General features: G+C 35.9%; 1 protein-coding gene across 7 annotated transcripts in view; it reads left to right on the top strand.

Moving 5' to 3' along the window:
- PRDM15 (PR/SET domain 15) overlaps positions 1-22,436 on the top strand; it is a 207,776-nt gene extending 185,340 nt beyond the window's left edge. For all 7 annotated transcript variants that reach the window (XM_069074875.1, XM_069074874.1, XM_069074876.1 and 4 more), the window contains 5 exons: positions 8,823-8,906; positions 12,268-12,443; positions 16,886-16,966; positions 17,687-17,896; positions 18,786-22,436. In XM_069074875.1, coding sequence (XP_068930976.1) covers positions 8,823-8,906; positions 12,268-12,443; positions 16,886-16,966; positions 17,687-17,896; positions 18,786-19,262 — 1,028 coding nt within the window. In that variant the 3' untranslated portion in view covers positions 19,263-22,436. The remainder of the gene's footprint in view (positions 1-8,822; positions 8,907-12,267; positions 12,444-16,885; positions 16,967-17,686; positions 17,897-18,785) is intronic.
- The last annotated feature ends 864 nt before the right edge of the window (positions 22,437-23,300 follow it).

Below are 23,300 nucleotides of genomic sequence, written 5' to 3'. Positions count from 1 at the left end.
TAACAAGACTGAATTTATACTAGGAATGTAGGGTTCATTCAATATTAGAAGAATGTTAAACATAATTATAAGAAGTTATCAGAATTACATGATACTCAACAGAACAAATTAGGTAAACAAGGTCTGGAAGTACTTAAAGATAATAGCATGGTGTTTGAATAATCTACGACACATTATAAGGCTAACGACCAAATTTAACCAAAAAACTATTGGGGAAAATTAGGCTTAGAACAAATCCCCTAAATTTCTAATGCCCTCCCTCTAAAACTAACTAGTGTTTAATACTTTGTACTTATTCCCTTTATATATATATATATTTTTTTAAGCAATTGGGGTTAAGTAACTTGCTCAAGGTTACACAGCCAGTTATTATTTCTGGGTGTGGTGCTGAGTATCTGAGCCCGGATTTGATCCAGGTCATCCCGACACTGGAGCCGGTGCTCTTACTCGCTGAGCCACCTGGCCGCCCCTACACAATTGGGGTTAAGTAACTTGCTCAAGGTTACACGGCCAGGTGTTTCTGGGTGGGTGCTAAGTGTCTGAGCCCGGGATTCAATCTCCAGGTCTTCTCAACACTGGAGCCGATGCTCTTACTCTCTGCTACCTGGCCGCCCCTATTCCCTTTATATTTATTCTGTATATACTTCTATATCTCCTCATCTATTCTGTTAAATATAAATTCTTTATGAGTAGGAATTATTTCTTTTGATATGTTTATATCCTTTGAACCTAATACAGTACCTGACACATACTAGTTGCTTAAAGAATGCTTGTTGATTGATTTCACACCATATGCCACAATAAGCACCAACTGGATTTGTGACCCTGATATAAAAAGTCCTATATTTTAAAAATTAGAAGAAAAGCAAAATTGATGCCTTTTCCAACTGTGGATACAGGATGAGTTTTAAGTGGACAATATCAATTATATAAAATTGAAAAGTTGTTGCACAAAAAAATGGCAATGCAATTAGAAGGGAAACAGGCAACTAAAAAAATTTTTGCATCAAATATAAATAGAATTTGAATTTTTAAGGAATAAGAGCCATTTTCTAAAAGATAAATGATTAAAGGATACAAGTAGGCAATTCTCAAAAGAAAACAGGCATGTCATCAATAAACAACATATGAAAAATGCTTCAAATCAGTAATAAGAGAAATGCAAGTTAATACTACTCTAAAGTTTCATCTCGCACTCCTCATATTAGCAAAGATAAAAGAGAAAATGACAACTATTGGTAGGAGTTGTGAGAGGAAGGACATATTATTTCACTATTGGGATTATGATCTAAACATTCTGGAAAGCAGTTCAGAACTATACCTCAAAAGTTGGCAATTTGGCTTTGTCTGGGATTGCATATCTCAGTCTGCATTTCTATTCCATTATCTTTCTGTGAAGAGGTGGGAAAGTTATTTCATTGGGTTTTTTTTTTTAAGTCACTATTGTTTGCTTCTTTGATCAGAGTTCTGAGGTCTTTCAGACTTGTTTTTCTTCATATTCATATTATTATTGTTGCCTTTGTATAAATTACCCTGGTTCTACTTATTTTACCCTGTATCAGTTCATAGAAATTTTTCCTAGTTTCTCTGAAGGCATTCCTTTCATTATTTTTTATGGTACAATAATATTCTACTACATTCATTTAAAACAACTTGTTCCACCATTCACAGGCACCTATTTTGTTTCTAATTCTTTGCTATGACAAAAAAAGTGATTCCAAAGTTTTAGATACAAACAAAAATATTTCTAATTTCAAAATCTTTGTTGATTTTTCCCTTTCTCATCCATTTGCTCATTCCCGACAGTTCTAATTCTGTGTCTTCCTTCTTTATCTCCACTCTCCCTACCCTACCTTAAACTCCAAGAACTTCTCACCTGAACTATTATAATACCCTTCCAACTGGTCTTTCTTCTTCTTGCCTCTCTCTCTCTTGGTTTTCCATCCATCTTTGACATTCATATCAAAATAACATGGAGAACACAGGAGCACAGATTTAGAATCACAAAGTATTCTTCAGGACAGACTGCTAAAAACCAGAGATAAAGAGACAAGTAAAATGGCTACTTTAATAATTTGGCCTGTAGTTATTAAAGATCAATGAGGTCTAGGGTAGTGACAATAGGAATGGAAAACCAATGATTTGCTCTTTATGTGGTGATCTCATCTGCTTACATGTGTTCAGTTATAGTCTCTATGTAGACGACTCCCAAATCTATACAGCAAATCTTAATCTCTCTTGAGTACCATTTTTCCATCTCCCACTGCTTGCTGAACATCTTCACCTAACCTCTTTAAACCTTAATTCTTCATTTGAAAAATCAGGGAGTTAGACTAGATGACCCTCTAACATCCCTTTCAGCTCTAAGTCTTCTTATGATCATAGGCTCTCGATCTAAATATCCTACAGCATCTCAAATTCATCCTGTTCAAAACTGAACTCTGTATCTTCCCTTCCTAAATCTTTTCTTCCTAACTTCCCTTGCTTCTATTGAAGGGACTGTAACATCAATTATGGCAGCTCACCTGAGGACTGCTGCTGTGAATAATTTAAGGGTCTATTTGCATAGTATAATAAACTCTTTATTCAGCAATGAACTAAACATTGTTTAATAAAGCATAACATTCATAGCAACATGCTTAAGCAAAACATATCATCCATATACACACATATATGTGTACACACAGATGATTATATATGTATATATGCATATATATTATAATGCTCAGCATATCATATGACACATAGATATATCATTGCATTCAGTAATATTCCCCAAAATACTTGTTTACACAATTAGGGGGTCCCAGGTTAGGGTCTCCCCTAGCACAACACATCCTTAAGGAGTAGTAGAAAATACAAACACCATCCACTTCCAGATCACAGTAAGTCACAATCTCCTCAATCAATACATGGTGTCCAAGTAAAGTCCTCTCTCATCTTGACTCAAAGCTAACTTCCAAACCATATGGCTCTTCCTCTGTGTACTGACCACTCCTGACTCTTGGCTGGATTCACACATAGGCAGCTCTCTACTGCTTGATAGCTCATAGGGACTGCTCCACACCAAGCTCACGCCCAACAGCAGGCTCTAGGGGTTTCTACCCACAGTTTCTGTTTCCAGGAAACAAAGCTTAACAGGGCTACAACAATATTTATATACATTACCAGTAACATCATCTCAATTCACTTTAATAGCTCTCAAAAGGGGCTTAAGCTAAGCCTCCTTCCCATGGGCAGATCTCTGCTTTTCAGATCAGTTCACCCATAAAGGCCAACAGACAGGGCTTCTGTCTGAGAAATCAACAAAGATCAACAGGCAGAGCGTCTGTCTGAGGAATTAACACAACCAACAGACACAGCTTCTGTCTGAGAAATCAACAAAGATCAACAGGCAGGGCCTCTGTCTGAGGAATTTACACAACCAACAGACATGGCTTCTGTCTGAGAAATTAACACAGAACAATAGACAGGACTTCTTTCTGAGAAATTAACACATACCAACAAACAGGACTTCTGTCTGAGAAATTAACACAGAGTGAGCGCCCACATCAGAAACATGCTTTCTGTTAGGCCTCCCCACGAGCAAATTCCCCTCGTCCAATCATGCTCACTAATCTCTCTCAGCCCTGCTCCTCTCTCTACTCTGTCCTCTCCCTCCAAGCAATACAATATATACTGTTTCCAAGCAAAGACTCTTGATTCAGTCAAAGGCCATACTAAAAGGCACTTGATTGGCTAAAACTCAATCCAGAAAAACAGCAAAAAATCCTACTTTACTTTCTATTACAGGGACTACCTTCCCTATGGTTGTAACTTTCAAATCATCCTAGAACCTTTCGCCTTCCACAGCCCCAGCCCTGCCCCCCCCCCCATATACATCCAGTCAGTTACCAAGTCCTGCTAATACTGTCTCTGATATTTCTTATATTAATCCATCTTTTCTTATCCATACTTTCACATTGCCCATATTACCTCTCACCTGGACTATAGAAATATCTTCCTAACTCCTTTTCCTGTCTCTTACCTCTCCTCTTCAATATATCCTTCCCACAGCTGCCAAAATAATATTCCTAATGCAAAGTTCTATGTTATTTTTCTACTCAGCATGAATCCTTCAGTGGCTTTGTGTTGCCTCCAGGATAAAATCCCTACCCCTCAGAAAAGAATTTAATCTTACTCTAATCTACTTTTCAGGTCTATTACACCCTCCATACATTTTATGTTCCTGTCAACGTGGACTGCTGTCTGTTCCACAAACTTGACATGCATTCAACATAAGCCATCCCTCTTTCCTTGAATGTACTACTTGTCTCTTATCTTTTAGAATCTTTTCCTTATTTGCCTCTGTTCAAATGCCAATCAGCCATTAAGCTTTTCTTGATTTCCCTCAGTTTTTGGTGCTCTGTCCCAAGATATTCCTAAAAGTTTTTGTCTAATCTTTTCCTTTTCCATATATATCAAAATATTAACTGCTTGAAGGTAGTTTGCCTTTTTTTATCCCCAAGGACTAAGTAGCACAATGCCTTGTATGTAGTAGGAACTTAAATAAATATTGAATTAAATTCAATTGGTAGTCTCACAGAAGCCTAACTATGAATCAGGAAAAAAATTAAGTCTAGACATTAAAATTTATGATCTATTAGTTAAGTGACAGTCCTGCTAAGATTTATATAAATTACTATCTAAATTTATCTACTAAATTTATATAAAATACTATATATTTATATATAGACTTTATATGTATAATATTTAAAATATATTATAATAAAATAAATAATGTGTTATATTTTTATACACACACACACACACACACACACACACACACACACATATATATATATATATTACTTGGGACTTGAAATACCAAATAGAGGATTTTAAAATTTGATCCTGGAAGTGATTGGGAGCCACTGGAGTTTATTGAGGGGAAGGGGATAGGGAGGGAATGGTAAAACCTGTGCTTTAGGAATACCACTTTGGCAGTTGAGTGGAAAATTGTCCACATTGAGGAGAGATCTGTGGCAGGGACACAAACCAGCAGGCTATTGCAATAGTCAAAGTGTGAAATAATGAAGGTCTGAATCAGGGGATAGCACTATCAGAAGAGAAAGGGGGAGCATACCAAAGATTATGAAGGCAAATCAAGAGTTTATAGATGGGGAGTGAGAAAGAGGATACACACACACATATACACATAAGAAAAACATATAAAGTATTTGTATATACTTTATATATAAATTGTATCTAACTTGTATACTATACTATAATACTATATTGTAGAAAATACTATATGTATTTATATCAGTTACGAGTATATATACTATTTTTTACAAATGGGATAAGGTTACTTTTGTTTCCAAAGAAAACAGTTGAAATGGGGAAACAATCAGCTTCTGCTGTTCATTTTATTGCTGACATTGAGTGGTAATTCTTTTAAAGAAGTGATTTTGTGACAAATTAACCTCTATATCCAGGGAAGAAAGACCAGACCATGCACAATGAAATCATCATAAAGAGATTTATTAAAGAATGTTCTTTGTTGCCAGCCAAGATTTATAGAAGAATGGAGATAGGATGGGGTATTTCTGAGCTGTTTCAGTTTGTGTCTTCACAAGCTATTTGGGCAGGTCATACTGTGTTTCCATATCAGCTAATGAGAGGGTAATTCCTGAAGATCTCAGGAGGGCCTGAAGTACGCCAAGTAGTCTGCCTGCATTGGTGTGTTATCACAGAAATGGCTCACCAAGTTTCTCTTTTTATACAGAAAAGGTCCCATTGCTGATACCATCAGTAATGTTTCCATTTTTAGTCATTTTGGAGAGGCTAGGTATGTGATTGACTATACAGCATAGCAGGTTTATGATCAGAAAACATATCTCTCAACTCTTGTTTATGATGCAGAAATTTGCAATAGGAACTAGGGTGCTATAAAAAATATTTCACTTTTTTGTTGAAATGAACATTATCACAATTTTGAAAAGAGTAAATATCTTCCCACAGTTTTTCCTAGTGAGGCAGAATAGAAAAATTGAATATTAACTTATATAGGTGAATGGAAAACAAACACAAAATTCTTAGGAATTGACTTTTAATGAGGAGGTTCTTAACTTCAAGTTCATAAACTTGTTTTCTTAAGATTTCAATAACTAAGGGCGGCTAGGTGGCACAGTAAATAAAGCACTGGACCTGGAGTCAGAGGACCTGAGTTGAAATCCAGCCTCAGACACTTGACACACTTACCAAGTGACCTTGGGCAAGTCACTTAACCCCAATTGCCTTGCCTTTCCCCCTCAAAAAAAAAAAGATTTCAATAACTATTTCATTGTAATTGGTTTCCTTTGTAATATATTTTATGCGTTTAAATGTTTCCATGCTGTCAAATGCCATCTTTTCTTCTCCCTATATACAACTTAGTGATTGTATCAGCTTCCATAAATTCAAATCTCTAAGTTAATGATACTCAGATCTACTTATCCAGTTGTATCAGCAAGCACCCCAGCATCCCCAGGGTGGCTACCAACACAGGTTCTTAGATCTGCTTTGTTAAAGGAAAGCAACTCAAAATGGGTTAACAAGCTTACTTTAATCAGTCAAATATGTATTGTTTACCTAGTTCAGGGGAAAAGGTCAGCACTCCAAACTTCAGAATATACAGACAGAATTATCAAGACAGAGAAACAGATCAAGTAGACAGTTTCCAAACTGTCCAACCATTACATCCACACCAAATCAACATCTGGGTTTCAAAGCAGGGGTGGGGGGGGGTACCACCTTTGGACAACGGCTTCCCAGAGTTTCATCTGATCAAAACACTTCTCAAAGTGAGCCCCAAAACAAAGCTGCACATCTGGGTTTATATAGCCTTCTCCTGGCTCAGAGAATGTAACAACCTTATTGACCCACTGGCCAATCAAAAAGTGTCTACTGAAAAACAAGTCGCCCACCCCAGGCTCCAGGTGCACTTTAGCCTAGGGGCAGGGAAGATCTTCAAAATTTACATTCCCATTACATCAGTCCCACACTTTTTCAGACAACCTTGCATTTCCAGCTGACTATTATACATTTCAAACTGGATGTCCCATTGTCATCTTGAACTCAATATATCCAGATATGAATTCTTTATTTTTATCCCCAAACCCTCCCCTCTTTCCTAACTTTCCTGTTACTATTACAGGGTGTAATACTACCACTCTCAATCACCTAGAGTTTAAACCTTAGGTGCGGTCCTCAACTCCTCTCTCTCACTCCTCATTTGCCTTCATAACATCTTTAGTATCCTCCCCCTTTTTTCTCTTCTGACAATGCTGTTCCCTGGTTCAGACCTTCATTACTTCACACTTTGACTATTGCAATAGCCTGCTGGTTGGTGTCCCTGCCACAGATTTCTCCCCAGGGTGGACAATCTTCCACTAAGCTGCCAAAGTAGTATTCCTAAAGCACAGGTCTTACTGTTCCCTCCCCACCCCATTCCCCTCAGTGGCTCCCAGTCACTTCCAGGATCTAATTTAAAAATCCTCTATTAGGTATTTAAAGTCCCATGTAACCTGTCCCTTCTCCTATCTATCTAGCCTTGTACCTTATCCCACCCCATAATCTCTGATCTAGCAATACAGGCTTCTTTGTTATTCATCAAACAAGAAACCCTATCACCTGACTCTGGATATTATCACTGCCTATTTCCTATCCCTTGAATTCTCTTTCTCCTCATTTCTACCTCCTGGCTTCCCTAGTTCCAAATTCTAGCTAAAATCCCACCTTTTATAGGAAGCCTTTCCCAGTCCCCAGTCTCTAATTTATCCTGTACATATAATATTATATATAACATATACATGTATGTGTATATATATTTATATATGTTCTATAAAGGGCAGCTAGTTGGTGCAATGGATAGAATGCCAGCCTTGAAGTCAGGAGGACTTGAGTTCAAATCAGTTCAAACCCAGGCACATACTAGCTGTGTGACCCTGGCCAAGTCACTTAACCCTATCTACCTCTGTTTCTTCACCTATAAAATGAGCTGGAGAATGAAATTACAAACGACTAGTATTCTTGCCAAGAAAACCCCAAATGGGGTCACAAAGAGTTGGAAGGACTGAAATAAATGAACATACAGAAACAGCAACATTTATTATCTGCACCTACTTGTTTGCATGTTATCTTCTCTGATTTCTCTTTCTCCACTAGATTGTGAGATCCTTGAGATTAGTCATCTTTTGTCCTTATTAGCATCCTCAGTGCTTATCATGGTACCTGATGCATAGTAGTCACTTAATAAATGTTAACTGAGTAACGTTAGCCTGAGAAGGAATCCAATGCCTTCATAAGACTGGCAAATGAATCTATGAAACACAAAAACATGTAAGAACCCCTTTTTGATTACTAAGGAAAATTATGGACAGCAGAGCATTTGATCTTAATTTTACAGCTTTGCTTATTATATGAATGAAGATTGGGGCAAGGGGTTGCAGGAGAAATTTGAGATTTTAATATTAGGGAGCAAAGGTCTCAGTGTCAATATGTGGATGTGTATACATGCATTCATTCACTAACAAGCAATGTAATTCTATTTACAGTTATAAAAAATCCTAAACAGCAAGCATATTCTTATATATACCCAAAAATGTGATTATCAAACTATAAATTGGATATTCTGGAAGATGTATTGTAGCAGTCACAATTCTTTTAACACCAGCAGACATCTACAAATCCTAAAGTGAATCAGTGATGAGATCATTATTGCTATTTTTCACATCACAATTTATTAAACTAGCTTCTTCTCATCTTGTTTCTCTGGAATTCAATGTATCTTTCTATTGCAGGGATCAAAGATTTCATGTGTGAATTGTGTGGCAAAACTTTTAGTGAGAGAAACACAATGGAGACCCATAAACTTATTCACACAGGTAAATATCATTCTATAACATTTATTTAACAGCTAATTTTACAGCTAATTCAGATGACCCCCACTAACACTTTAATGAAAATAGTATTTTCTTTTCTGAACAAAAACCCAGATAATATTGTTATTCGTGGTATATTAGGATTAGATTATATAGTATGCATGTTAAATAAGAAAACAATTTGTCATCCACCTTTATTTTTAAATCTTCCCCATACACTAGCATCATAATACTACATCTTATTACAGTAAAACAAAAAGGCCTAAACGTTAAAAAAAAGAATTTTTTTTTCCTTAACTGTAGTCTGATTTTTTAGTCTTACTGACTTTTGGTAATGTCTGAGTAAGCTCTTGTTTTCAAAGGCTACCAGTCTGTTTTTCCTTTTTCCAGGCTTTTTCTCAGACAACTGACAGAATTATCTTCCTAATGCACAGGTCCAACTCTGTCACCACTCCCTATTTTAATTCTTTCCATTAAAGACCAGATCAGATGAATATAAAGTCTTCCCTGATTCCCAAGTCTTCTTTCCACCCACTCCCTCACCTCACTACACTCCCCACAAGATTCTCTACAACCTCACATTTTCCTAGGACCTTAATTTCTCTCTTACCCTGGCACAATCCACCTTATTAATGCGTGTCCATGTTGTATTCTCAAGTCTTGCATACCCCTACATCCACGCCCATTGGATTATAAGGTTCTTGAAGGCACAGACTGTGTCATTTCATTTTCATGTAGCCAGCAATTACCCACTGTTAGTAGGCACTTTATTGAATTAATTTCCTTTTCTTTTTTTTCTTTTTCAAAAGCTTTAACTTCTGATTTACATCATTAATTTCTGCCAGATTTTGAGTTACACATTTTCTCCCCATTTTTCCCCTACCCACCACCCCAAAATAGCAATCCCACAGGATATCCCCTCCTCCAATCTGCTCTCTCCCATATCTTCTCCCATACCCCCTTAGACTTTTCCAGTAGGGCATGGTGGATCTCTATGCCCCAGTGCCTGTATAACTTCTTTCCCAGTTACATGTAAGATAGTATTAATAATAGTATATATGTATATATAATTTTAAACATTTGATTTCAAAACTTTGAATTCCAGATTCATTCCCTTCCTCCCTTGTCACCCACCTTTACTGGGAAGATGAGCAGTTCAGTATAGGTTATACATGTGTAGCTAATGCAAAACATTAATATAGTAGATATATTGTAAAAGACTGACTATATTTCCCTCCCTCCTCTCCCACCACCCACTTGTTCTATTCTCCACTTTGATCCTGGCCCTTTTCAAAAGTGAGTGCTTCCAACTTCCCTCCCCCCCACAGCCTACCCTCCCTTCCATCCCCTCTCTCATCACCTTCCCCCCTACTCTCCTGTAGGGTGAGATCCCCTATTTAGTGTGTATGTCATTCTCTCCCCAAGCAAAATTCAATGAGAATAAGGTTGACCCATTCCCTTTTGCCTTCCTATTCTTCCCGTCCATTGTAATCATTTTCCTTTGCCTCTTCTATATGAGATGGTTTGCCCCAATCTGTCTCTCTCCATCTCCTCTCATTCTATTCTTGTCTCTCCTCTTAATTTCACCTTTTAAGTATCATCCCTTCCTATTAAATTGGTCCTGTGCCCTCTATCTATGTATACCTGTAAACTATATATACAAACATTCACACATGTATTAATACACCCGTATACCCTCTGATATAGACATGTATATATATATATTTTTTTTTTCTATTCCCTTCAACTATTTTCATGCTGAGAAAAGTTTCATCAGTTACAATTATCCTTTTTCCATGTAGGAATGTGAATAGTTCAACCTTGATAAGTGGCTTATGATTTCTTTTCCCTGTTTATCTTATCAAGCTTTTCTTGCTTCTTGTATCTAAATGTCAAGTTTTCTATTCAACTCTGGTTTTTTCATCAAGAATGCTTGAAAGTCCTCTATTCCACTGAATGACCACATTTTCCCCTGAAACATGATACTCAGTTTTGCTGGGGAGGTGATTCTTGGTTTTAACCCCAGCCCCTCTGTCCTCTGAAATATCATATTCCAGGCCCTCAATCTCTCAGTGTAGAAGCTGCCAGATCCTGTGTTATCCTCATTGTGTTTCCACAATATTCAAATTGTTTCTTCCTGGCTGCTCGTAATATTCTCTCCTTGATCTGGGAATTCCGGAACCTGGCTATAACATTCCTAGGAGTTTTCTTTTTGGGATCTTTTTCAGGAGGTGATCAGTGGATTCTTTCAACCTCTATTTTACCTTCTGGTTCTAGAACATCACGGCAATTTTCCTTGAGAATTTCTTGGAGGATGATTTCTAGGTTCTTTCTTTGATCATGGCTTTCAGGTAGTCCAGTAATTTTAAAATTATCTCTCCTGGATCTATTTTCCAGGTCAGTGGTTTTTCCCATGAGAAATTTTACATTGCCTTCTATTCTTTCATTTGTTTGGATCTGTTTAACATCATCTTGATTTCTCATAAAGTCACTAGCTTCCCTTTGCTCCAATCTAAATCTGGGGGAATGATTCTCCTCATTGAGCTTTTGAGCTTCTTTTGCCAATTGAGTTAATCTGTTTTTTAAGGTGTGATTTTCCTCAGTCAGGCTGTTGACTCTCATTTCTTAATTTTCTTGCATCGTTCTCATTTCTCTTCCCACTTTTTCTTCCACTTCTCTTATCTGCTCCTTTAGGTCCTCTATGGCCTGTAACCAGCTTGTATTTTCTTTGAAACTTTTGATGCAGGAGTTTTGACTTCATTGTCCTTTCTATTCCCATTTAATATTTGTCAGAAGTCTGTTGTATATTTTCTAAAATTCTCTTCATTTTCATCTATTTCTTGTTTATTTTATGGTTAGAGTTATCTAGCTCTGAGAGAGGTAAATTAAGGTCCCCCACAATTATAATTTTACCATCTATCTTGTCCTGCAACTCATTTAATTTTTCTTTTAAGAATTTGGATGTTGTGCCATTTAGCACATACGTGTTCAGTATTGATATTAATTCCTTGTCTATGGCACCTTTTAACAAAATGTAGTTTCTCTGATTATGTCTTTTAATTAGATTTGTTTTTGCTTTTGCTTTGTCTGAGATCATGATCGCTACTCTAGCCTTTTCTACTTCATCTGAGTGTAATAAATTTTGCTCCAGCCTCCTTATTTTTACTCTTATGTATATCTTTCTCTTTCAAGTATACTTCTTGTAAACAACATATTGTTGAATTCTGATATTTAGTCTGTTTTGCTATCTTCTTAATAAATGTTAGCTGAATTTCAGAATTGGTTTTAATTTTGCTTTACTGTTTTATCAGCACAATAAATCATATCTATAACTGTATTTTATTTAAAATTTTTCCTTATGAAGTGGGAAAACAATGGACCTGTTCTGTGTGTGACAAAAAGTATGTCACAGAGTACATGCTTCAGAAACACATTCAGCTAACTCATGACAAAGTAGAAGCTCAGAGTTGTCAGTTATGTGGAACAAAAGTTTCAACCAGGGCTTCAATGAGTCGGCACATGAGGCGCAAGCACCCAGAGGTAAGTAAACATTTGCTAGTATAGTGTTTGGTGATGGTAATAGATAATACATGAACTTTCCTCTGTAGGAACATAATTTTGGCAAAGATCCTTAACCTAAGGGCCTTACAACCCTAGCACTGTGCTTAAAGTAAGTACTTGTTGAATTGAATTTGGTATAAAAAAGTACTTTCACAACTTGAGTTGCACTTTCAAAGAATTCTTTTAGGTTATCATGGTGTTGTTCAGTCATTCAACTCATGTCCAACTCTTCATGACCTCATGGACCATACTGTCCATGGGTTTTCTTGACGTGGTTTGCCATTTCCTTCTCTAATGGATTAAAGCAAGCAGAAGTTAAGTGACTTATTTGCCCAGAGTCACACAGCTAGTAAGTGTCTGAGTCCAGATCTGAATTCAGGTCTTTTTGACTCTAGGCCTAGCACTCTAGCCACCTAGCTGCCTCCTTAGCAGAGGTTAAGTGACTTCCCCAAGGTCATGTAGTTAATAAGTATCTGAGGCTTGATTTGAATTCCATAATCATGTTATTAAATTATAAATATCTATACATTTCCTACCCAATATTCGTTCATTTTAATCCAATTTCCATATTAAAAATAGCTGTCCAGTTTACAGATTTCTAAGCAGTTAATCTGACTTTATAATTGTCATTTATTAGAATGATAAAATCCATTTGATATACCACTTTTTCAGTGCCACCATTTTTTATTTTATTTCTCCTGACTTAAGGCAATTTTGTCTCCGTGTTATTTTGCTAATTATTAAGCCTATAATTTGTTTTGTGCCCAGAAAATAGTTAAGTAGGAGAATAGTAGACCAAATAATTAAAGGACTCTGGTTTGAGGTCAGGTTTTGAGAGGAATCAAAAAAAAACATGTTTTTTATTTCACCACCCAATATAATGGTTTTTTTTTTTACATCCAGAACTTAATGGATGAAGAAATGAAGGTAGAAGGTAAAAGAGAATTTGGCTATGTGCTAGTTATTATTATTAGTGGTAGTATATCTGAATTTAGTATCTTAAGTGTACTGCACAATTCACTATTTCTTTTTTAATTTTTGTTTTATTTTGAATATAATAACCAAAAAGAGAATATTTCCATATACCAAGTAGAACATAAGAAGAGATGATTATATTTGAAAACATGAATATCTATCACATATAACTTATTTTTTAAAATATATTTTGTAATAAATTCAGCATATTACTTTCAGAACTTCCCACATACTTTTCTGTTTCCTTCTGAATTCTTTTTTGTTCTCCTCTATGCATTTTTAAAAATGTTCAAGTGAAACTCCTTTCTTTCCTTTTTGTTTGGTCAGCTCTATCAATGGCTTTCCTTCTCCACCTCATCCCCTCCAAATATAAAATGGAAAACACAATCCTCATAACAGATAAACATTATCAGGCAAAATGAATCCATACATTTGCAATAGCCAAAAATATATGTCTAATTAGGAGGTAGGCAACATGCTTCCTTAAACAGTACTCGAGTCATAGTTGTTCATCACATTGATAAGAATTCTTAAATCTTTGAAAGTTTTTTTCTTCAAATATGACATTGTTATTGCACAAAATGTTCTCTTAATTCTTTTCAAGTATAAGTTTATATAGTTCTTGCCAGGTTTCTCTGAAAACATTCCCTTCATTATTTCTTACAGTTCATTAATATTCCATTACATATACATACCATTATTTATTCATCCATTTCTCAACTGATTAGCCCTTTGTTTCCAGGTGTGGTTGGTTTTGGGGGGTTTTTTTTGCCACAATAAAAAAGAGCCAATATGAATATTTTTGGGCATAGGAGTTTCTTTCCTTTTTTCTTGGATCTTTAACAGTAGAGTCCTAATGGGTCAAAAAGTTTGCAGTTTAGTGACTTTTGAGACATTTCTTTCCATAATAGCTGGGCCAGTTCACAGATGTACTAATACTATACTAGTATGCCTTTTTCCCCACATTCCCTCCCAGAAATTCCCATTTTTCTTTTTGACATCTATGCCAATCTGATAGAAAAATTCAGAGTTGTTTTTAGGATTTTTGAATTTTTCTAATTATTGGTGATTTCGAGCATTTTTTCACATGGCTTTTAATCACTTGAATTTTTTCCTTTGAGAACTTCCTCTTTATATCCTTTTATTACTTCCCTCTGGACTATGCCACTCCTGGCTATGCTTCAGACTTTCTGGACTTCAACATGCCTCATCTATAATCCCACCTTGGAACATCCCTCTGCTATGCCAGTCCCCTTCTCCTATTGGTGAGTTCTTCCATTTTATGGAGGTTCCAGGCCAACCAACCTTCATTCCCCTCCCAGCTGTGCTTCTGAGTTTCCAGACTTCAACATCATGCCTCATCTGGAACATCCATCATCCCCTGTGGCCTACTCAACCTGGAACATCTCTCTGCTATGCCAGCCCTTTCTCCCATTGGTGAGTTCCTTTTGGGGTCTCATTTTTTGAAGAGTCCCAGGCCGGCCAACCTTCATTCCTCTCCCAGCTGTGCTTTTAACTTTGGATTTCAGTACTATGCCTTATCCGCATTTTCACCCTGGAATATCATCATCTCCTACATTGTTCTCACCTTAGAACATCTGCCATGCCAGACCCCCTTCTTCCGCTGGTAGTTTGTCCTGGGACCTACATATTATGGACAGACCTAGACCAGTTAACCTTCATTGCCTTTCTGACTTTAGACTTCATCACCATGCCTCATTTCGATTCTCACGCTGCAACATCCATCATCTTCTGCAGCCTTTTCACCCTGGAACATCCCTCTGCTATGACGGTGCCCTTCTCTCATTGGTAGTTTGTCCTGGGGCCTGCATTCCGTGGACAGTCCTAGACCATTGTCCTTTTGACTTTTTTTGGACTTCAACACTATGCCTCTTTTGCATTCCCACCTTTGCAAATCCATCATTCCCTACAGCCTTTTCACCCAAGAACATCCCTCTTCTATGCTGTTCCCCTTGTCCCCTTGGTGAGTTCCTCCTGGAACTTCCATTTTTTAGGTACCCAGGCTGGACTTCACCCCCCTCCTAGCTGTGCTTCTGCCTTTTCAGACTTCAACATCATGTCCCTGTTCAAGGTACCTTCCCACCATCACCTCTCCCCACTTTTCCCCTATAAGATTGTAAGCTCCTTAAGGGCAGGGACTTCCTTTCTTTTTGCTTATACCTGTAACCCCAGCACTTAACACAGTGCTTGGTATATAGTAAGTGTTTAATAAATGCTTATTACCTTGCCTTGCCTATTGGGAATGGCTGTCATTATCATATATTTAAATCAGTTCTTCATATCTCTTGGATATCAGACATTTATTAGAGAAGCTTACTCCAAAGATTATTTTCCTCAGCGCATTGTTTCCTTTCTAATTTTAATTTGTTTTGTTTATACAAAACCTTTTCAGTTTTGTGTAATCAATACTACCTGTTTATATCTTCTATTATTTTATTTATCCTTTGTATGATTATAAACTCTTTCCTTCTCTATGAGAATAGGATGTTTAAAGGAACCCAGCCTTCAGTTTTTTTGAGTCCTTTTATAATGTTTTACAACCACTCCCTAAACAAGAGTTTAATCTGTTTAAACAGTTTGTCTGTGGTTTTTTTTTTTTTAAAGCAATTGGGGTTAAGTAACTTGCTCAAGGTTACATGCCAGTTATTTCTAGGTGTGGTGCTAAGTATCTGAGCCCAGATTTGATCCCCAGGTCATCCTGACACTGGAGCCAGTGCTCTTACTCGCTGAGCCACCTGGCCGCCCCTAAGCAGTTGGGGTTAAGTAACTTGCTCAAGGTTACATGGCCAGGTGTTTCTAGGTGGGTGCTAAGTATCTGAGCCCAGATTCAATCCCCAGGTCATCCTGATACTGGAGCCGGTGCTCTTACTTGCTGTGCTACCTGTCTGCCCTAACAGTTTGTCTGTTTTGGAAAAATTCAAATTTTTTTATAAACAGTTTTTTTCAAATGGAATATTTATCAGCTGCATCTCTTGTGCTAGACATTACAGGGAAAGACACAAATCTGAGTTGCTCGAAAAACTCAAGCAAACGAAAAACTGAATAGAAATATGCAGAAAATAATTATTTAAAAAGAGGTGGGATACTTTTGATTTCACATATATTTTCTTCCTTTCCAGTTTACTAGTCTATTTAATATCTCAGTTTCTCTTGCCCAGTTCTGTTAATCAAGGAGTTGATACAAATTTGTAGTTTAACCACATCCTTCACTTCTTTTCCTTCCTCTGGCTAATGGTCTTTAGGCTATTTTGCTGCCTCTTAGCACTGCCATCAAAGATGAAAAAGAAAGAAAATGAAATTACAATAGGTATTATTTCAGTTATAATGAAGCATTATTTTGCCTACAATTCCACATGCCTAACATTATTAGCTGGTCCCTCAAATTCAATGACTTATAAAACACTGCTTTTGTTTTTTCACTGTAGGTCCTCTCAGTTAGGATTGATGATTTGGATCACCTCCCAGAAACAACCACCATCGATGCCTCTTCAATTGGCATAGTTCAGGTAACTCAAAGGAGACTCATTCAACTGTATAGCCCACTAACTACAAATTTCTTCCTGGTTTAGTATGTTATCAGGAAATTTATGACAGTAGCAAAGATGGAATGATCACCTAGCAAGAGTGATATCTGATGGATAGCCCATATTTTTGTTCTTTTGGTTTCCATGTAATGCCAAGAGATCTAGAAAAAGATGGGAGAAGTGAATAGAGCGCTGGATCTGGAGTCAGAAGGACCTGAGTTCAAATCTGGCCTCAGACACTTGACACACTTACTAACCATGTGACCTTGGGCAAGTCACTTAGCCCCAGTTGCCCTGCCTTCCCCCCCTCCAAAAAGCAAAAAAAATTAAAAAAAAACAAACCCACAGCTTTTTGGGGGGGTGAGGGGGGAAGGTGGGAGAGCCAGTGTGGTAGATTTATGGCAGGGCACAGATAAGAGTTATATAGATGTAATAATAAGTAATATAATAATAATAATATAAAATAATAAATAAGTAATATAGAATATCCCTAGATACAGCAAGATAATTATTACTGTGAGCAACCAATACTGGTTTTTACATTAGTTTAAGATTTATTTACAGATCCTGAAAGATAATCTTTTAAATACTTGAACTTTTTCCTTTTATGGGAATTATGGCTCTTTTGTGGTTAGTTTTTAAGTTATCATGTGATCCTACAATATAACCTTGTCAGCTACTAAAATTGTTATTTTTCCATAGCCTGAACTTGCTCTGGAACAGGGAGAATTGCCAGAAGGGAAACATATAAAAGTTGCCAAACGAAGTCACAAACGAAAGCAAAAACCAGATGAAGAGGAAGAAGCACTGGTGTCTGAGGATCCCACATTCAGTGAATACACAGAAAAAGAAGCTGAATTCACAGGGAATGTGGGAGATGAGACAAATTCTGCTGTACAAAGCATCCAGCAGGTCAGTGCAGTTAGTCCTTTATTCTGAAAGTAAAGTAGAATAGCACCTTCAGTTTAGTCATAAATGTTGGGATCCTGAAAACCAAAGACCCATTCCATAGAAATACAAGGTATTATGGAGAATAATGGAACTAGATTTTTTTTTTATTTTCTTGTACTAGAATCTGCTGATTAGGGGTACCTTTCAGTAAATTTGTGTGTATGTTTGTTTCAGGGTATCAGAACACCTCTTCTTTGTTAACTAGATTATAAGTTATTACATTTATTTATCCCACTAGTGAAAGAGTGCCGTTTTTTTCCTTACTGGTTAGTTGTGTAGTAAATTATATTTTAGACCTTCTATGCTTACCTTCAGAATGTAAATTTTTCAATCACCAGTGACAAATTTATCTTGAGTACTGAAGCAGACTTTGTTCCTCAGTCCTTTTTAGGGTTGGTTCTCTCAATTTTCTTTCTGGTTGTTAAACTTTGCATATGTTTCTCAATTTTATGTCTCTATATGCTTTTTTTTTTTTTTTGCTTTTTAGAGGGGGGAAGGCAGGGCAATTGGGGTTAAATGACTTGCCTAAGGTCACACGGCTAATAAAGTGTTAAGTGTCTGAGGCCGGATTTGAACTCAGGTCCTCCTGACTCCAGGGCTGGTGCTCTATTCACTGCACCACCTAGCTGCCCCATATATCCTTTTATTTTACCTGAATCTCTTCTAGCACTAAATTAATCTGAATTAATCTTAAATGAAAATACTACTACTATTTTGAGGCAAGAAGTTTTATTTACCCCTTGCCCATTACCACTGCATTATACTAAATTAACCATAGTGGTACATTAAATGTTTTAAAATATGAAGAAACTACGAAACATAAATATATGATTTTTGTGATTCTCTCTAGGTGGTGGTGACCCTGGGTGATCCAAATGTCACAACGCCATCTAGTTCAGTCGGTTTGACCAACATTACTGTTACCCCCATCACCACTGCAGCTGGAACCCAGTTTACAAACCTTCAGCCAGTGGCTGTTGGCCATCTCACTACCCCAGAACGCCAGTTACAACTTGACAACTCCATTCTGACAGTGACATTTGACACTGTCAGTGGATCCGCCATGTTGCACAACCGCCAAAATGACATTCAGCTTCATTCTCAGCCAGAAGCCTCTAATCCACAGTCTGTTGCCCATTTTATCAATCTAACCACCCTTGTCAATTCCATTACTCCACTGGGGAACCAGCTAAGTGAACAGCATCCTCTAACATGGAGGGCAGTGCCTCAGACTGATGTTCTACAGCCCCAGCAACAGCAAGTACAGTCACAGACAGGACAGTCACAAGTTCAGACTGAGCAACAACAGCAGATGTACAGTTATTAAGTTATATTACAAAAACTTTTATGAGAACTGTAAGGAATAAAAGACATTTTGAAAACTTTGAGAATTGTTGTTATATAGCAAACAAAGAGTAAAAAATCCCAACTATTTCATTGATCACAATGTAAGTGAAACCCAACCTGTGCAAAACTGCCTCCAGTTCCCCATATCCATGTGTTAAATTCTGTCAGCCTAAACTTGAGAGGTGGCCAACTTTTAGTTAAATTCAGATCACAATACGCCATATAAGGTAAAGAAGTCACACATACCAAATATGCTTTTAACCTTTCTATTTAAAAACAAAAACCTTTATTAATTTTCTTGGGATGGAAAATGGGAAATTGTGTCAAGAAAAGAAAGGTACTCAAAACTAAATGGCATTTTGTTTTCTTTTTCAAAGTTGCCATCTTACAAAGCACATATTAAAAAACATGGTTAAAAAGTGGAAAGGGGGATTTAAATTGATAGAAATTTGCTTTACAGTTATAAAACAAATGTTTTCCTTAAGTAAATAAAAAATAACATTGTCCTCTTTGAATTTTCACGTCTAACTGAATTCCTTGCAACTATGTTCTAAAACCAAATGTGAAATAACATATTAAATAACTTTTTCAAGCAATGTTTTAAGTTGAAAGGGTATCATAGTGAACAAATCTGTAATGTGAATTTTCTAATTTACACATCAAAATATCTTCAGTAATTTGCCATTTTCATTCTTTTTCCTTCTCTTTTTATTCCTGGAAAAACACTGTATATTCAGGAGCCTGTTCTGGTCAGTGTCACCTTTCTTAACCTTATAAAGTAATTTGCACTGAAAAATTATCCATATCCTCATTTACATAGCTATTCAGATAATTGGGGACATTCTGTGATATAAAAAAGAAATAAAAAATATTCTCATTTCTAATATCTACTTTGGAAAAACCTCAGGATCCTATAATATCTAAAAGTCTATCCTAAGACTAATGTCAGTAGCAGGGAAGAACAATTAAAATATTCATATATTTTTCTTTTATTTATACTTCAATTTCAAACATTAAATTTTTGTTAGCAATTTTATAAATATAAAATTGTTGACTAATACATTATGAAATTAAGGCATTATAATTTAATAAAACTCAAAAGAGATTAACTTTAGCAATGATTAAAGTTTATAATGGAAATATAATTGGGGTCTTAATCAGTGTGCTTAATTTGTTCTTCCTTGCAGTGCCATCTGTATACATATATATATGCATATATATAGACATACACCTTATATATCTCTGTGTGTAGATGTGTATATATGTAGATATACATATATATGTATTTATAAGCACACACAGAGACATGAGATAATGCCCAAGGTTCATTCATTGTTGCCCTTGGTATACATCAACCTCCATCCTCCATAGCAAGGAACAAAAACTTCTGGGGTTTTGTTTGGGTTTTTTTGGGCAACAGAGTATTGAGTGGCCAGTGTTATAAGGAAAACTTTTTTTTTCCAAATTTATCTCTTCTGAAATTTCTAAACTCTGTTGGGAAGAAAATTTAACTTATATTGCCTGTAACTATTGTGTTTGTTCTAGATGTTTTAAGAGGTCTACCTTGAAGAAAAGTCTTTAGGTGATTAGTGAAAAATAAAGCCCTGTGTTAATGTTGTTCTTGTCAATGAGGCTTATTTGTAAGAATTCCAGTTCCTTAGCATTTAACTTTAATCAAAATTGTAGATATTTTTGGACAAAATATGATTTGCTTTATGAGTGTACTGTTTTCATAAAACTGGAATGGTTTTCCAACACAGAATCAACAAGCTTAAAAGGGTCCTTCTGAGAGGTTTGCTGCTTTCCTACATGAACCCCACTGTCCTCTGTTGAACTGCCCCCAAAATCTACATCACTTAAGTTAGATTTTTATAATGGAAGCATATTAGGATAATTCAAACAAAATCAAGGATATCATCACAATAGCCTAAAACTTTATGGGAAGATTCAAATTTAAAACAGAATAAATTTTAGTATTGTAACCCACTGGCTTCCAAACAGTCCTATGAAGTCCAGGGTTACAACAACAACAACAAAATGACAATGGCAGACGATTTAACTTTTCCAACTGTGTTTTTTTAATGTATATATGTATGTGTATATGTGTGCAAACATAATATTTTATAACAAAACCATCCAGTACTGCAAGCACAGCAATTTCATTAAATTAGGACTTTTGTGCAGTGTTTTCTTTCTTCTTTAAAAATACAGCTGACATATTTTAAGCACAGGTAGTCTGGATTTCCAGACTATTGGGATTTTTTAAGAACTCCAGAGTTCTTGAGTAACTGAAAATCACTGACAATAAACTGTTATTTAAAATGACCTAGTAAAGAAGAAAAATAGGTTGGCTCATAATTAACTCAAAGCAACAAAGCTTTTCATCTTCCCCATGAAATAAAGACTTTTAAAATCACCTTACTTTTTCCCAAGGAAGTTTTTCTGTGCCTAGACTGTCATAATGTTTGAAAGAGTTTAATTTATTAATTTTGTGGCCATGCTATGCCTCTCCTATTTTTTTAAAGCCCATAATATACTATTTTGATGCATGAGGATTTTTAGTGAAATTCAGAATACTCAAGTTTCTTTCCAAAGTACAAATATGTACTTTGACTTAAAGAGTTCAATACTTGAGGCAAAGTAGATATCTTACAGTAATAATACCTGTGAATTTGCATATCAGAAAATGGATAGCAAAAAGTATTCAGCCAAAAGTGATATACTGTATATTGTTCTGTGTATATATGATTGTTTATTGACAGAAAGTATTCTATTTAATTTTTTTAAAACCATATTTCATGGTGCACAGACCTAGCTGCAAAGGAAAAAAATAAAGTAGAAATTTTTGTGGTCAACTAGTCCTGTGAAGACATCTTAGTTATGAATTAATAAATCATTAAGGACCTATTTTTGCCTGTGAATTCCTTTTAAAGTTACTTCTACATAGTTGTATGCAACATGGCAATGTAAATCTTATAAAAACATAACACAGGGTACAATAATAATTGTTAAAGCATTGATTATGTGCTGCATGTTGAAAGGAGAAGAAAAGTGATGCCTCCCAAGAGACCATGGTTTGCGATATTTTCTCTCAGGAAAATGTACTGTATTAAGTGCCATTACACTGTATCTAATATTAAACTGTTTTGGAGAATTCCAGGTATGGAAAGTATATTTCATATACATAACAGTTTTCTTTCCACCTGTTCAGAGTATCCAAAGGCTTTACATCTAAATTCCGTATTGGTGACTTTTATTGGGTTTTTAAAAAGGTATTTAAAACTGTTTTGAGAGATTGATTGTCTCTGCTTCCATTCAGTTGTTTGTTTTTTTTAATGATGATCAAATAAAAGGTGCTGTATTATCTGACTTTAAATTAGTGGACTCTGCTAAACTTCTCATCTTGTAGACACTATGTGGATGTATGTTTAGTTCAAAGTAGTAACTGTGATGCCATTTTACAAATTCCCTCCAAAACCTCTTTATTTGAAATATACCCCCAGCTATTGAGTTGCTAATGAGCTTTATAAAGAGCAACAAGTACATGCAATATTTCTGACAAAACATGGACCAAAAAGAAAACTAGAGAAATACAAATTGGAAATAACAGTTGGTTAGAAAAAAAAAAGGCAGCTGTTCAAGGGGAAGCTTTGTAGAGGAAAAAGACAGATATGATTGTCTGGGATATTACCATTCAAATTCTAAACCTTTATTTCCTAGTTACAAAAGGTTTGGGAGGGTAGGAAATTTTAAGTACCTAATTTCACCTTTAATAATCTTGCTTTTGAGAATTTGTGAGAGAAGAGAACATGTATCTCAGCATACTTTATTATCTGAAGATAATTCTGCTCTAGTAGATTGAGGTGTGTTTTCTACAGGTATGTATTAGCTTTGCTAAAGAAAGACACTTCCAAACCACTTCAAAATAACATTAGTATAGCATCTAAATATAGGTATGAGATGCTTGACATATATTCTTATTGAAGCCTCACAACAGCCCAGTTAAATGGGTCATTCA

This window comes from Petaurus breviceps, unplaced genomic scaffold (assembly GCF_028583685.1).
Source record: "Petaurus breviceps papuanus isolate PSGF00001 unplaced genomic scaffold, PetGlider_PUasm1.0 90897, whole genome shotgun sequence".
NCBI lineage: Eukaryota > Metazoa > Chordata > Mammalia > Diprotodontia > Petauridae > Petaurus > Petaurus breviceps.
This window is presented reverse-complemented; position numbering and strand designations above follow the sequence as displayed.